Here is a 16,703-nt window from a genome sequence, read left to right on the forward strand (position 1 = left end):
GATATGATAATTTACCAATTAATACAATTTATTATTTTAATACATCACATATTTATAGAAGTTTACTTTAACATGATATATATATATTACATTATAAATTTATAAAGAAAATATATAAATAAACTTACAAATTTTCTCCAATAATAATATTTACCAATTATTATAATTTTTTATTTTAATTGCTATAAAGTTTATTAATGTAAGTCAGTATATATTTAATTATTTAAATTATATCTATAAACATATTTTTTATTAGATATAAATTATTTTAAATATTGTTAGAAATTGTAGAAATTGGATCTATAAAATCATAATGGTCGAAAAATGGAGCCGAATTCCAAAGGTCTATCGGTTTTATGAATGTCTAACAAATATCTTCAATAATTCGAGAATGATCAATTTTTAAATGTAACACCAAGCCATCAAGAGAACTACTAATTAATATTCTATTAACTCTGATTGCCAATCATCCAGACCCGGTTTAATCGCAGAAAATTCACTGGGATTCCACAACGATCTGCGCCTGAGCCGGGTCCGGATCACGTCACGGCTAGTTATTTTTCGGCTAACTATTATAACAAAAACATTTATTAAAAACAAGATTTTAGTATACATCTCTCTTAAATAATTTGTAATTTCTGGAGTGCAACGAAATTCTAATTTGGTATAACAAACTTCAGGAGATTGTAACATCCATTTTTAAATATTAATATATATAATTTGATGATTTATCAAAAATAATATGGATAAATTTAAGTAAAACGGATCATTCCCCATTTTCTTTTTAAAAAATTTTATTGCAAGGATAGCACATAAAGATAGCTTAACTTATCCTGCATTAGTAGCTTCAATGACATATTCTAAAAAAATCAAAATATGCATGTAGCTCCAGACGGAATTAACACAAATCGCATGCGTCTCTTTTGATTATTATAAGAAAAATACTGTAGTTCAAACAATGTTAAAATTATATTTATATATAACAAGAAAAAAATTAAGGATAAGGACGTGTTCAAAAGAAAAATCCTACTTTTATTATGGGTTAATTGATGATCTTCAGTTGAAAGTAAAAAAGTTTAATAATATAGGGTTTTTTGTCTGTAATAATGTAGTAAAATAATAATGGTTATTATACACATTGTTTAATACGTAAAAGCGTAAAATTCACGTCATCACCATAGTAAATGTGCTATATATGATTTATAACTTATTAATATTATTGATAACATGCCAATAAGGTTTCAATTCCTATAAAATATAATTATAATAAAATATACTTGGTAAATGGAAACTGTTAAAAAAAGTCCATCGCAAATTGAAGGCCGCAGTAGGCACATGACTACATTCAACCAAACAAATATTAATTGTAAAATCATATTGTTATAATAAACTGTAAAAGAGTAAAGACCGAATAGCAGAATAAAAAAGACTAATTGGAATGGAAACTGTTAAAATTTTTTATCTCTTTAATCATTCAAAGTAATGTATTTTAACTACTAAAAAAGTATACTATTATCAATACAATTTAATAAAGAATTCGCTTTACACGTGATCTATTTATAATAATATGATCTTTTAACCATGAGCGTTAGTAATGTTAGTAATATTAGTTATTTACCACAATCGGAAATATCAACAGATTCTGGTCACGGCTTTACAGTAGTTGTTGCATATAAACTCATTTTTACGAATATTTTAAATAATTTTGTTTGATTTTGTCCTTATAAACATCGAAAACACTTTTTTTCAATTTCCATAATAATTTTGGTAAAAATAAAATAGTAAATAGTGATATATATTCTATCAGTAATCGCTCTCATTACCAATTTAAATAAGTATATTTACAAAAATATCAAGTTTTTCACAGCACTTAGAATAATAACTAGGAGTACATGAAAATTGTATTAAAACAAGATTAAATTGCTTGTTTGGAAACACTTACTGTATATAAAAGAACCTTATTCTACTCATGTCAAATATAGGAATCAAAAGAAGAATCTCACAAATTATCATACTATAATGAGAATAAAGGTTTCTAATAAATCTGACTAAAATATATTAACTGTTGTATTTTTCATGTAATTAAAACACCAAACATTTCCTTAAAATGATAACACAAATTATATATGTAATTATTAGAAACCATATGTTTTATGAATGAGTTTGTGAAATTATTATTATTTATTTTTTTCTTGATAAATTTTTTTTAATATCAATACATTTATCATAAATTTATTTAATTTACTCACTTTAATTTTAAATTTATTTTAATTTACTAAACTGAAAATTTCATAACAACAGATTTATTTAATCGCTCTACCAGTTATTGTTTGACCAAATATTATTTCTTTAATAACAAGTATGGAAAGTACTATAATAAAAACATGAGGAAAAAGAAAGGAACAAAATGAAATAGAGATTTTTATCAAAATTTCAAATATAAAAACAATTACATTTATCTACAGTATATCAGATGATCGGTGAAATTAACTTTGACGTCAGTAGTTATTAACCGGGGCAAATTAACCGGTCCAATTAATTTATCCGATTATTGTGTTACGATCTGCTCATCTGCAATATAAGGTTGAACCATTTTACAAATTAGGATTGGCAATATTCTTTATTTTCCGCTTCATTTTGATAGAATAAAAATATACTATTGTTGTTTTATAATTTTTATAATGAAGTTCATCAGAATTGTTTTTATTCTTGTAATTTTGTTCTTGACAAATATAATAGCAGACAATGAATTTTTACCAAAATTATCTCAAAATTTCCTTGAAATTTTAGACGACGAAGAGTATTATGATATTACAATTGAAGTTGGTAATAACCCTCACGTAAAAATTTTTCGTGCTCATATGGTTATTTTAAATTATCGTTCTCCTTATTTGAAAAGTATTTTATCAACTAATAAAAAGAGCAATTACGGAACTTTAACACATATTAAATTACCGAATATTTTACCTGAAATTTTTCAAATAATTTTAAGGTAAGAAAGAATAAACTAATTGTTATAAAAAGTCATTATTATTTTTTTTTATCAACGTATTGTTTTTATTTTAGATATATTTATAGTGGAAAAATTTCTTTAATAGAATATGATATTTTAGATATTATCAAAATCTTGATTGCCGCTAACGAATTAAATATTCAGGAACTAATTCCCTATTTACAATCATTTTTAATTGAAAACAAGCCGTACTGGATGAAACAAAATTTTAACTTGATATATCAAACAAGCTTTGAAAATGATTCTTTCTTGGATCTTCAAAAGTTTTGCACAGAGATAATATCTAAACAACCAGAAAAAATTCTCCATTCATTTGATTTTACTTCAATTTCAGAAAAAGCTTTGATCTCTCTTATTCAACATATTAAAGTTAAAATATGTGAAGTTCAAATTTGGGAGCATGTACTTAAATGGGGTATTGCAAAAAATCCTGGACTTTCGTCAGATCCTTCAAGTTATTCAAATGATGATTTTAATGTTTTAAAAAAAGCTTTACAACAATTTATTCCTTTAATTAAATTTACTGAATTTACTCCTAAAGAATTCTTGAATAAGGTATTTCCATACAAAAAGATTATTTCTGAAGAGATTTATGAAGATACAATTAAATACTTTTTAGAAAATTCAAATAACAAGTCAGAACCGCAATTAATTAAATGTTCTAAAATTATAGACTCAAAAATCATTACAATTCAATATGCTGAATTAATTTCAAAATGGATTGATAGATTAGAGATTACAGATGAATTAACAAATTCATATGAATTCAAATTAATTTTTCGTGGATCTCGTGATGGATTTACAGCTAAACGATTTCATGAAATTTGTGATAATCAATCTCGTACTATAACGATTATTAAAGTGAAAGACAGCAATGAAATTCTTGGAGGATATAATCCGACTGAATGGAAATCTGATTATAATTACGGGATTACTAAAGATAGTTTTATATTTTCTTTTAAAGATGATGATAATATCGATGATTACATTTTAAGTCGTGTAAAGGATGAAGGTCATGCTATATATAACGATGATATATATGGACCATCATTTGGTTATGAGGACCTTATTATTTTTGGATGGTATTATTGTGAAACTTCTTTTAAAAAAAATGATCTTAGTTATTGTCGAAAGAAATCTTATGAAAAACAGATCAGAGAGACAGAAGATAAATTTTCTATAGAAGAATATGAAGTCTTTCAGATTCATGATGAATAATAGTTCAAATAATTTGTCAGGAAGTTGTGTTTAAATTTTTAAGTTTTGTACGATTGTATAATTCAAAAAATTATTATAACTAGTAGAGGTGGTTGTTGTGATTATGAATACGACCAAGTATGAAAATAAAATATTTCTTTTGATTTATTAAGATCTTTCAGTTAAAATTTAATATTCCAGAATTTACATGGTTTTTATGATTGTTAAAAAGAGAAGATAATTTTCCCAGATGTTATAAGATTCATTTTTGTTATGTTATTCATATTTTTGATGTGAAACACTATCCTATCTCCCTTTCTATATGTTTGACATAAGCATGTAAATGTCGCCTTTTTAAAATGTCCTATTAGGTTCGGCTAACCCATATCTAATTACTACGATCAACAAAAAACTATGACGAATGAAAGTATCCTTAGCAATAACTTTCGTAGTAGTTTGTCCCAAGAATTTTACTTTGACAATTGAATACTAAGCCCCAGCTATCCTTATTAATCATTAGGTAAAATCTAGGAATCAAAAAAAAAAAAATAGGAACATCCTACAGTATTTCATTATTTCATGCTAATGGATTTAATACTTTAAATACATTGATTTTTTCAAAGTAACAGTCCTAACTCCAAATAATATTTGTCATTCGAAAATTATACACAAAACATCTCTGCTACTACTATTATTACTTCAAACTGCATTTATAAATTCATCAAAAGGGAGAAACTACAGTAGATAAAATATAGGATTACATATAAAAAAAAATTTGAACTTTGATTCAAAAGTCACCAATCGGTAACCAATTACCCAATTTTGCTTTAAACTATGAGAAATTGTGCCTTAAAATTTGCGGTAGTAAAAAAAAGAAATAAATAAAATTTTTTATGGATTTCGATAAAAATGTAATCACGTTTTTTTAATTGGCCTAAGGATAATAAACGAACTCAATATAACACACGGTAATTGATTTACTTTTTTGATAGACCTTTGTTGAAAAAGCTAATCATGGTAGATTTTCTTTAAGATATAAATCTACACTGGCGCAAAATGCTACTTTTTTTTTGTCACAATCAGAATTTTCTTTTTATAAATCCAATTTACGAATATATCAATTACCCAGATATAATTAAGATCAAATCATACTTTACTGAATACTTATAATTTGAATCCATACGAATTCTAATATTTTATTTAGGTACAATTTTTCATAATGGTATAACCCAATTTTTATATCATGTCGATTTTCACTTTGCGTCCAATCATTTACATCATTTGTATTAATAAAGATGTTTTGTCAATTAAACTTTCCCATATATGTCAATTTAAAATCATCTTCTCTAATAAAAATTTCTCATGTAAGATTTTATTAAAATTCTTTTTTTTTTTATTTAAATTAAGATGTACGGAAATATCGTATGTGTGATTTTCTAAAATTATTTTACCATACTTTTTCTTCAAGAAAATCTTCAGTATAGAGATAAACTGTACTGTACGAACTGCTAAACTGTACTGTACGAATTTTTTTAAAAAAATTTATCGTACAGTACAGTACAGTACTATATAAAGCGTTATATTGTACTGTACGATAAATTAAAAAAATTCGTACAGTACTGTTTATCACTATACTTATAATTTATATTATATTTGCGTATAACGATAAAATTAAAAAATTTACATATACTGTATAATTAGTACCATACAAAATTTTGTATCAAATTCGTACAGTACATAATAATACCAATTATTTAATTAGCTCAATTTTATTTTGTAATAAATTTAAATTTTAATTCAAAATTGTACAATTCACACACTCCTTATTTAAAAAAAAAAATTTATTTACTACTATACTTTATAACTGATTATTTACATTTACTTTTTAATTTAAAAACAATTTTCTTAAAATTTTTTATTTCTAGGTGAACTTTTTCATAAATTATGATTAATCTAACATTTTTTATATTCAGGAATCGTCTTCTTGAATCTAGAAAAATAAAAAAAGGAGAAGGTAATGATAAAAGTAAGGATGATAAATAACAATGAAAAGGAACCATAGTAAAAGGAAAGCGTTTCAAATAAAATAACAAAGAGAGGCATTAAACAACAGAAACCAGGAACGAAGAATGATAAAAATGGAAGCATCAGAACGAAGAATATAGAAATTAAAAATAAAAAAGAGGAGTTAGAAATGAATAAACAGCAAAAGAGAGATGTCAGGAATGAAAATAAGAAAAAGCAACAGTTAAAGGAGAGTGTCAAAAACGAAAAGGCATTAGGAATGAAAAAACAGCAAAAGAAAGGTATCGGGATCAAAGAACAATAAAAGGAATAAAAGGGAAGCATCAGAAATAAGAACAATAAAAAAAAGCATCAGGAATTAAAAACAATAAAAAGAGAGCGTCAAAACCGAAAACAATAAAAAGGAGGAGTTAAAAATGAATAAACATCAAAAGAGAGGTATTATAAATGAAAAAGATCAAAGAACAGTAAAAGGGAGCATTAGAAACAAAAAATAATAAAAAGGAGGCGTCAGGAATGAAAATGAAAAAACAATAAAAAGAGGGCGTCAAAAGCGAAAAACAATAAAGAAGAGGAGTTAAAATGAATAAACATTAAAAGAGAGGTGTTAGGAATGAAAATAATGGAAAGGAATAAAGCGTCAAGAATGAAAAACAATAAAAAAAATGAAGAATCACCACACATAAAAAAGAAAAAAAATGATTAATAAGTTTCAAAAAAAGAAGTAATAGTAAACAAATAATAATAAAAAAAGACATACAGTACTTCGTTTTCTTAGTAGTTAGACCTGTTTTAAAAGAAGAAACTACAGTATCTTGTAACTATCTAAAGAAAAAACGGTCAACAAAACATAAAGAGTAAAATAAAGAAAAATAGCAAAATAATACCTTAAACTGTATCTAGAACTATCTCGAGAAAAGTTATTACAAGTTGTTCTAATAAAAAGAAAAACATTATGGTAATTACATTTCAAAAAGTAAAGAATAGTAACTGATCACGAAAGAAAATAAAAATAGAAAAAAAAGTATGTAACGAAAGGTAGATGATCTGATAAACAAATAATTAAATGTACGCGTGATAAATCACGTGATTAAAAATTCTGTACTGTACGAAAAAAAAATCGTACAGTCGTAATTCGTACAGTACAGTTTATATGTATACTCGAAAATCTTGTACGAAAATATTTTGATCTATCAAGTAAAATAATTGAATGTGCATTACATCGCATAAATGATTACGTCATTCTTCTCTAGTATATAACTTTATAATAATTTAATGAAAACTTAAATTCATGGTTTTTATTTTAAATATATTTAAGGCCATTTTTCATTTTTCTCTTTTAAAAGTAAAAATTAAATGGTGATCTTAAATACGATTCGATAAATTGCATCTATTGTAGAATGTAGAGTTTATTTAATAAAATAACAACAAAGATAATCGAGGCTTACTTTACTGACAACACGCGAGGCCAGAGTTATGTCGTAATGTGGGCCAGGTGATTAATTGTCAAGTACTGTGTTATCGGTGAAATTTTTGTTGGTCAAACGTCTTTTAATGAAGTGAGCTGCTGCTCAAAATCCCAATGATCAGAATCCCGTTATAACATAAACTTAACGCTCACAAGTCACAATCCTTGACAAATCATAATCTCGAAAGTTCAAAATCCTGACACTTATTATACCGACACTTGATATCTTTTTTTTTTTAATTTTTATATTATTTTTTTAGACGTAATAATTTTGTCACGATTTTAATGTTTTTATTTCAAAAATTATATTTTTATTAATATTTATTAATTTTAATAATTATACTTCGCAAATTTGACACCACTATAACAGATAATGTTTACTGAAATTATGATTAATCTATATCTATATTTATAAAAAAATCCCATAACGTTTAGACTACCCCGCATAAAAAGGTGGATTTAAATTGGATCGTCCACATCATGTGCCTGCGCCCTGTGCTACAGATTCTTATATAGGATTCAAAGTGGCGCATCATTTGCCATTGATTAGCTTAATTGGGCAGCCCTAATCCTAATACAATTTCGAATTAAATGACAGATTTATAGCAACGAAATTAAACTAAACCAATAAAAAATTTGTTAAGGCTATAAAAATTCCTCACATGAGAAATCATCATTGGCTTTTTAGAAATCGTCATTGTTTTTTTTTAAAAAAAAAATATTTTTCAGTTTTTTTGGATTTTCCCACATGACGAAAAAAAGATCCTTTTCTTTTAAAAAAATTTTACATTTAATTTTAATTTCTTCATCACGAATTTGCCGATCATTTATTGACATTGTCACCTAAGAAAAGGTGACTATTTTATATAAATTCTACAGATCAACATTTACCGTTGAATTGTCCAGATAGGTACCTACAAAATAAAAAAAAAGGCGGAACAATCGGAACATCCCTGTTGCTGAAAAGCGACGTGAGACAATATTTCCTTTTTGGAAATTAATGTAACCAAAAATTTTCCTTTAGGAATACTATTCATTTTTGTTTGTGTAACATAACTGACGAGCGGGAGAAAAGCTACACAATTACACAATTCAAAGGATTCTTAACGTGACACCACATGATTGCAATGATTTCAAATAATAGATAAAGATAATACAACAATATATAAAAAAAAATATAATGATATAGTATTTTAGGACAATACTCATACTGAATTTTAAAAAAATATTGTTAACACACAAATATGGTGAAAATATTGTCTGTATGAAATTCTTTTGTATGTTTGTGATGTTTCAGCTCCTAAAAAGTGTAACTAAAAATTTGACGTATTGTAGATCAATTACTAATTGTTTTTTCAAACACGGAGACATGCGTAAATGCACACAATATTAAAATCCAAAAGTATGAAAAAGTATAAATTAGCAAAAAATTTTCCTAAGAAGACAAAAAATTAAAATTCAATCAAAAAAAAAAAGAAAAAGAAAAAAATACTTTGATAGTTTTTTTCGCATAATTCAAACTCTTAAAATCAATTAAATTCTTTAAATTTCCTAACAAAATGAATCAAACTGAAGTTACCATTAAACTATCCATTCCATCTATCGCAACTGCTGAAGCCACTGAAAAACCGGGTGAATCTGGTGGCTGTACAATTATGTAATAAAATAAAATTCTTTACATTTACGAATTTTATCGTCAGATCTGATTGGAAATTAAACATTTATGTATTGTTAAATAATCATTTGTCTATAATTTGTCTATAGTTTACAACTTTTAAATTCTATTTATTCATTGTACTTTATATATATATATTTCGTTAGTTTATTTGTGTTATTATATTATCAAATTACTTAATATTCGAATCACTATTACATATTTTGTCTTGTATTCTGTATTTAGGGACATGTTTTAAAACGATTTCGGTGGTTTAAAACATGTGTTAAAGTTAAAAAATGTTTTAAAACACTTCGATATTATAAATTTTAAATCTTAAATTTAGGTTAAAAAATCAATTTATATATAATAAAACGAAAACTGTTTTAGAACATGTTGTTTTAAATTACGTGCCATACCTATCTGTATTTTATCATTTGTGTATTCTAAAAATTACAAAAATAAAATCACATCTTTAAATTCATTATTTAAAATGTTCTAAATTCTAATAATTTTGGCAAGTTTGAGGTTGCCTTAAAAGTTGTCTAAACCATAACTAATTTTCTAATAGTGTACACAGAAAATTTTCTATGCTGATCACGTAATAAGAAAAAAAATCTTTTTGATGCAAATACACAATATTTATTAGGACCAGTTGATCATCTTTATAAGTAACGAAAAAAATCAAACTTATTTTATGTCAAGCAGGAAAAAAAAAATTCTAATTTCGCTCTGAAATTATGTATCACGTGATTGACGTGACAGATCAGCCACGTTTTTTTAAACTTTAACAAACCTTTTCCTTTCTCACAGTCTCACCCTTTCCCTTCCCCGTCTTTTTCACTTCCTCTTGTTAATTTATTAATCTTATTAGTTAAAAAAAAAAAATAAACTTCAGTTTTTTTGCTTTATATTAAATAAAAACTAAAGGGGAGTTAGGACTATAAAATATAAAATATATGAAATGTGAATTATTTTGAACTTGTTCATTTCTAATAAAATCATGACATTCAGTTTGAATTTATAATAAATATTTTTCAACCATAATTGAGTTAATTATGCAAATTTTTTAGTATCTTAATTTTATCATACCTTCAGAATTGTTATTTTTTGTACAGCAGTGAAAGGAGATGTTTTTTATATGAAAAGTTCTATATAAAATTTACATACAAATTTTATATAATTTTAAGGACCCAACATGGATTTTATGTAAATGTGTAAAATATGTCAATGTAGTTTTTAAGATATAAAACATATTTCATATAGTTTTAAATAAGTATTATTTAATATTATAAATTGTGAATTCAGTTTACTTTAGAAAATGTATTTATACAATATAAATTTTAAATAATATTTTTATATTTAAATAAAAAAATAAATAAGAATGTTTTTATTTAATTATCAAAAAAAAAACGTTGCGAAACGTTTTTTTTTTAATTAAACTATCTAAAAAAACGTTTTCGCAACGTTTTTTAACAAATTAGCAAAAAAAAAAATGGTGTGAAACGTTTCTTTTTATTAAATTTTCTATTAAAAACGTTTTCGCAACGTTTTTTAACAAATTAGCAAAAAAAAAATGGTGTGAAACGTTTCTTTTTATTAAATTTTCTATTAAAAACGTTTTCGCAACATTTTTTAATAAATTATCAAAAAAAAAAAAGTTGCGAAACGTTTTTTTTATTAAATTTTCTATTAAAAAACATTTTCGCAACGCTTTTTTAACAAATTTTCAAAAAAAAAGTTGTGAAACGTTTTTTATTAGATCATTTATCAAAAAAACGTTTCGCAACATTTTTATTTAATTATCAAAAAAAAATATTGTGAAACTGTTTTTTAATTAAAACTATATAAAAAACGTTTTCACAACGGTTTTATTCAAAACATTTTCGTTAAAATACAATAATTTTGTTATCACCACATATTTTTTGTATATTTGATTGAATAAATTACACCTTTACGTTATTTTAAGCGTGATTTTTCAAAATTATATTATATATTAGGCTTGTAACAAATGAAAAAAATGCTAATATTTTAACAAAAATTTTTTAATTTTTTAAAAAATAAACTGTTTGTAGTTCATAGAATATTATGTAGAGCCACAAAATTTAAATACATTACAATAGGAAAACATATCAATAATAATTTATAAATAAAAGAATGTAATGATGCAAAAAGGTTAAAGAAAAAATATTTTTAACTTGTTTTTAAAAAAATTTTTAGGTATGATCATTTTATATGTTGCAGATCAAAGATCATGGTTTTTTTTTGTATTAGATGATCGCTAAGAAAAGTTCGCAACTAGTACTACACGTCTTTTTTTTTATTATTTCTTTACAAACATTTTTTCAATTTGTAAATATTCTATAAAAAACTTTCAAGAATAATAATGTTCTAAATATAAACTAAATATTTATTTATTTATAAATAACTTTACATTCGTATAGATTTATCCCTGATATGAGTACTACCCATTTGAGTACTACCTGCTACACAACTTTCTGTAAAAATTAATTTATTTTTAGCTCCATAAAAGAATTATCAAGAACGTGCTGTTTTCGATAGAGGTCATTTGATAGGATCAGATTGTGCTCCCGTAAAGTGACACAACCTGGATCTAGAACACACTTTTTTTTTTGTATTTAAAAAGGTACAAAAACAAATGATTATCAATCACGTGATATTATACTACCTTACGTAAAATGAAACACTAAACACTAAGGGGAATATTTACAAAGAGACAAATAAGCTATAGATAATAAGAATCATTGCTAAGAATTTATGATAATCAGTAATCGAATAATAATAATGAAAAAAAAAATAAAAATAAAAATAAGCCAATTAACCATTTTTAAAAATTGTTCAAAATTAATCAAACAATCATCACTTTTGCTTTTAATATTATTATTTATCTATTATTTACCCATTTTTTTTTTAATAAGATGATTGTGAAAACTCTTGCTGCTGCCGGAATAAACTCATCTGATGGAAAATTACTTTTCCATTTTTATTGCAAGCTATCCCAAATTTTTATGCTAAGCTGCTCAACCAGACATATTATGATTTTCACTTTTACATCTTTTACATACTAGCTAGCACATCAATTAACAAAAAGATTTATTGAATATATTTGAACATATTATTATAATATATGATAATTGCTTTGATTTCATTTTGTAAGGTTTAATTTAAATATATCATAAATAAATTATTATCGTTATCACACGGAAATGTATCGTGACAATGACTGTAAGCAAAGAATACTTAGTTTCAAATTATGCATGAACGTGTACAAATAAAAAATTTAAAATCAAGAAAATTAATCTGTGCGACGGTCGATTTACTTGTTGGGAATATGGCCGACGTATCCGTAACGCATGAATATTATTACTATAACAGATAATAGATTTATACCAATCTTTAAATAATTTCTAAAAAAGGATATACCCGATATGACCTGGACAATTTTGAAACATAAAGGGAGAATATCAATAACAAAACAATACAATGCATGGGGGAGGAAATAATAATGAAAAATAAATTACATAATAAGAAAACAATGTAAAGTATGTAAAATTCTAATTTTCTACGATGATAATAGATATTTTAAAAGCCTAAAATTTGTTTGTTTGATTTATTATAAATACGCTTTGCTTCGCCTTGTAAAATCCCATCAAAAGAAAAAAGTTCAAAGAACAAAAAAAAATAACTAATCAAATTAATCAAAGAAATCAAATAAATATTAAATTCTCAAAATTCTTTCTCAAGTAAATTAATCAAAAATGAATCCAACAACTATCACCTCTAAACCAATTGTTATTGTTACTTCCGAAATAACCGAAAAACCTGATGGTAATCCTACAAACTCATGCTCTATAATGTAAACGGAAAATTCTTCTATGGGGACGGCACAAACGACTTAACGACTTCGGTTATCACATGAAGATCAATTTTAACCAAAAAATTATACCTAATGACTATTCGTTACGAAATGGCCTGGAGCTATTATTTCTATTAAATTTCTTTATATCAACTTGTATCATATGTATCATAAAAAAAATATCTTGTATAATTTAAAATATTATTTGTAATTTTGAATATTTTTTATATTTGTTTACTTTTTCATTAAAATAAAAATTTTTGATTTTACGTATTATAACTGAAATTATCTAAATGTCCTTCTGTTGCGCTTCATTTTCAAAGATGCTTAATATTGTTTAATATTGTTTATTACACAGCAGCTGCCGTGTGATCAACTCCTTAAAAATGTGACCGTAAATCCAAACTATTTTTAATCACCATTGAGTACCAATTTTGCCGTAGCATGTCAATCCGGCTGATCATTTCAAATTCTCGAACCTAAGAGGATTTTATTAACTTGTCCTGTCTTGTCCTGTCTAGCACTATAATAAGTACTATAATACTTCCGGAAAAAAAAAATTGTGCAGATCATGCCCATATTTTGAAGCAAATTGAAATTCAAAATGTGTATTTGTTTTTTTATTGTAACATTATAATGATGTCAATGTAATGTTTTGCGTATAAAGATATAATTTTTTTTAATAACCTGCTGATTAGAATTTAATAATCATTTTTTATTCATGAGGAAATTAAGTGTCAGGATAAAAAAGTGTCGGGATAATGAATGTCTGGATTTTGAAATTTTAAGATTTCCATTTTTTTTTTGTTCGAAAAAGGACAAATAAGATCGTGATTCTAATGTTAAATGTAAAAAAAGGATGAAAATAAATTAAGTAAATAAGACAATTTTCACAATTGCGCCAAGAACCTCTCCGTAGTTAAGATAAAATCCCCCTACCAACATATGCAATTTTCAATTGAAAAAAATACATAAACATTACTACCATTTTAATTATTGATTTTAAAAAACATTCGACATATTACAAATAATTGATAATTAACGATATGTTGTTTATGGTCGAAAAAATTAATCTATCAATATGCTTTAAAATAAATATTCTATAAAAGACTAGACTAATTATTAATATATTTGTCTTGAAAAATTTAATACGAAACTTATTTGTGAAGTAAATATAAATTCTAGTTAATAATTCATGTTAAATTAAAAATTTGTTTGATAATATATGATTAATCTTATGATTTTGATTACAACATTGGCTATATTACTACGTTGATACTCGGTGGCAAAAGTTTTCCGAAATAATTCATTAGATAATTCGATACCATAAGTATAGGAACATAATTAGAGTATTATGGATTTATGGAGGACCCAGAAATATATATATAGGGGTCAGGTGATGAAAAATTTTTTTTACTATGAGCTGTACGCATTTTTTCAGGGCCGGAATTATGATAATGTCAGTCGGTTTCTATATTAGGAAATAAAATTCTAACCGGCATTATCAAAATTACCTAAAAAAGGAAAGATTTTCATGATTTTTTTTTAGTTCAAAATACGCAAACTCAAACCTGACCCTTTTATATATATTTCTGGGTCCTATTTATGGTATACATAGTAGAATTTACAGTGCTAAAATTACACGTGTAAATCTACGCTGATCAAAGGTGGAAAACTGGAAATCTGAAACCAAGTTATTGATAATTACTAAAAGTTTATAATTTATTTGCATTCATTATCATTTGCGCTGAATTATTTAGTTTATTCTTTTTAATCTTTTTAATTAAAAACTAATCATTTATTAATTAGCTTAAATAAAAAAAAATGGTAATAGAAGAGTATCAAAATTTATCAAATTTTTTGCAAAAAGAATTAAGTATTGAAAATTTTTTGAATTCCGAAAAATCGAATTAGCTTCATAGAGTTCTGGAATTCTAAAAAGTGTGTTTATTGTCAATAAAAACTATTTGCAATTTTTCCATTCTTAAGATCTTCAAAAATATTTTTTTTTTTATTGCCTAATAAAAGTAATAAAAATGATCAATTATAATTAGACTTATGAAAGTGGTGGCGTATTGGTGTATTATAATGATTTGTTGATAAAAAAAAACTTTAACCGAATTATTTTTACTATAATTTGAATAAGCTATTCTTATGGAAGGAATCAATAGGAACACGTTAAGTTATAAAAATGAAAGTTGCAGAAATTTTTAGTCAATTAGTTTTTTATTACATAACAAGCAGGATAATATACGGGGATGAAAATAGGATTAATCTATATTTTATCTTAATCCTCGGATTAATCCAAATTTTATCTCAGAAAATCCAGGGATTAATTTTCAGACTTTTAACGTGGACGGTGCTTCATATTCAAAATTATATAGATTTTTTATTAATAATTTATTATGAAAATAATTAAAATAATCTATTAACCATAATTATTTTTATATATTATTTATTACATTTTAATACTAAGAATAAATATAAATATTGTATTAGTATTAATAAAACTATAACATACAAACAAAGTTAAATAATAAAATGGTCCTCTATTTTTTGTTTTTTTTTTGTGCTGCCCTTAGCCTTTGCGTGAAGGTAGTATGGATTAGCTGATATATCTCGAGAATGAAATGTCAAATCTGGATCTCCATATTCGCAATTCATCCATCCGCCGGTATCCATTACGGTATTACCCGAATTATCTGTAGCCCAAACTTTGAAGATAAAAACACAAATACACCGAAAGTAGCATTGAATGCTTCAATTTGTTCAAGTGCTATAATACAAATTATGGCAACAATGATTAGAGGAATGGAAAGTTTCACGTTGAGAAAAGTGATTAGTTAATTTGCCTGTGCTATTATCAGATTATATATACATTTTTGATATGTAAATATATTATACATTAGATTATCAAAAAGTCTCCCTTTTCATATGATATTTACCATCAATAATAAAGATAAAAGTCTAATATTTACTTCTAAAATCAATCCCCACATCTCTATAAAAATGAACGTGTTAATTTCATTTTATATTTGTGTTCATCTGTAAAAAAGCCTAAAAAAAACACCATTTTGTCTGATTTATGTCGTATTACAAAAAAAAACTGAAAAAGGAAAGTTTGAAAAAAAGAAAAAAAATCTGAAAAAAAAGGTTGAAAAAGGAAAGAATTTGAAAGTGAAAATTCTAAACAACTAGATGATCGATCTAAAAAAAAAAAGACCGGAAAAAAAAATTAATAATAAAAAAAGGGGGGGGAAAATTAAAACAAGAGGACATTTCCATGGAGAGCTTCTTTCCAGAACATCAGGAATTTTTTTTCACGTAAAATCCACATGGTTAAATATTGTGGAATTATAGAATAGTTCCAATATTTTCAAATAACCTGTGACGAAACACATGGTATTTTTGACGTAGATCCATGTAGGATATATTGGAATGTACATATTTTCTGAACTAATCCATATGG

The 16,703-nt window shown here is 24.8% G+C and overlaps 1 protein-coding gene across 1 annotated transcript; it reads left to right on the forward strand.

Annotated features, from left to right (window-relative positions):
• Positions 1 to 2,681: 2,681 nt before the first annotated feature.
• OCT59_000169 (uncharacterized protein) lies at positions 2,682 to 4,231 on the forward strand (the record flags this gene model as incomplete). Its single annotated transcript, XM_066138638.1, has 2 exons — positions 2,682 to 2,992; positions 3,067 to 4,231. 2 exons carry the CDS (start codon positions 2,682 to 2,684, stop codon positions 4,229 to 4,231), a joined length of 1,476 nt encoding a protein of 491 aa, XP_065988116.1.
• Between the last annotated feature and the right edge of the window lie 12,472 nt (positions 4,232 to 16,703).

Source organism: Rhizophagus irregularis, chromosome 1 (assembly GCF_026210795.1).
Source record: "Rhizophagus irregularis chromosome 1, complete sequence".
NCBI classification, from domain to species: domain Eukaryota; kingdom Fungi; phylum Glomeromycota; class Glomeromycetes; order Glomerales; family Glomeraceae; genus Rhizophagus; species Rhizophagus irregularis.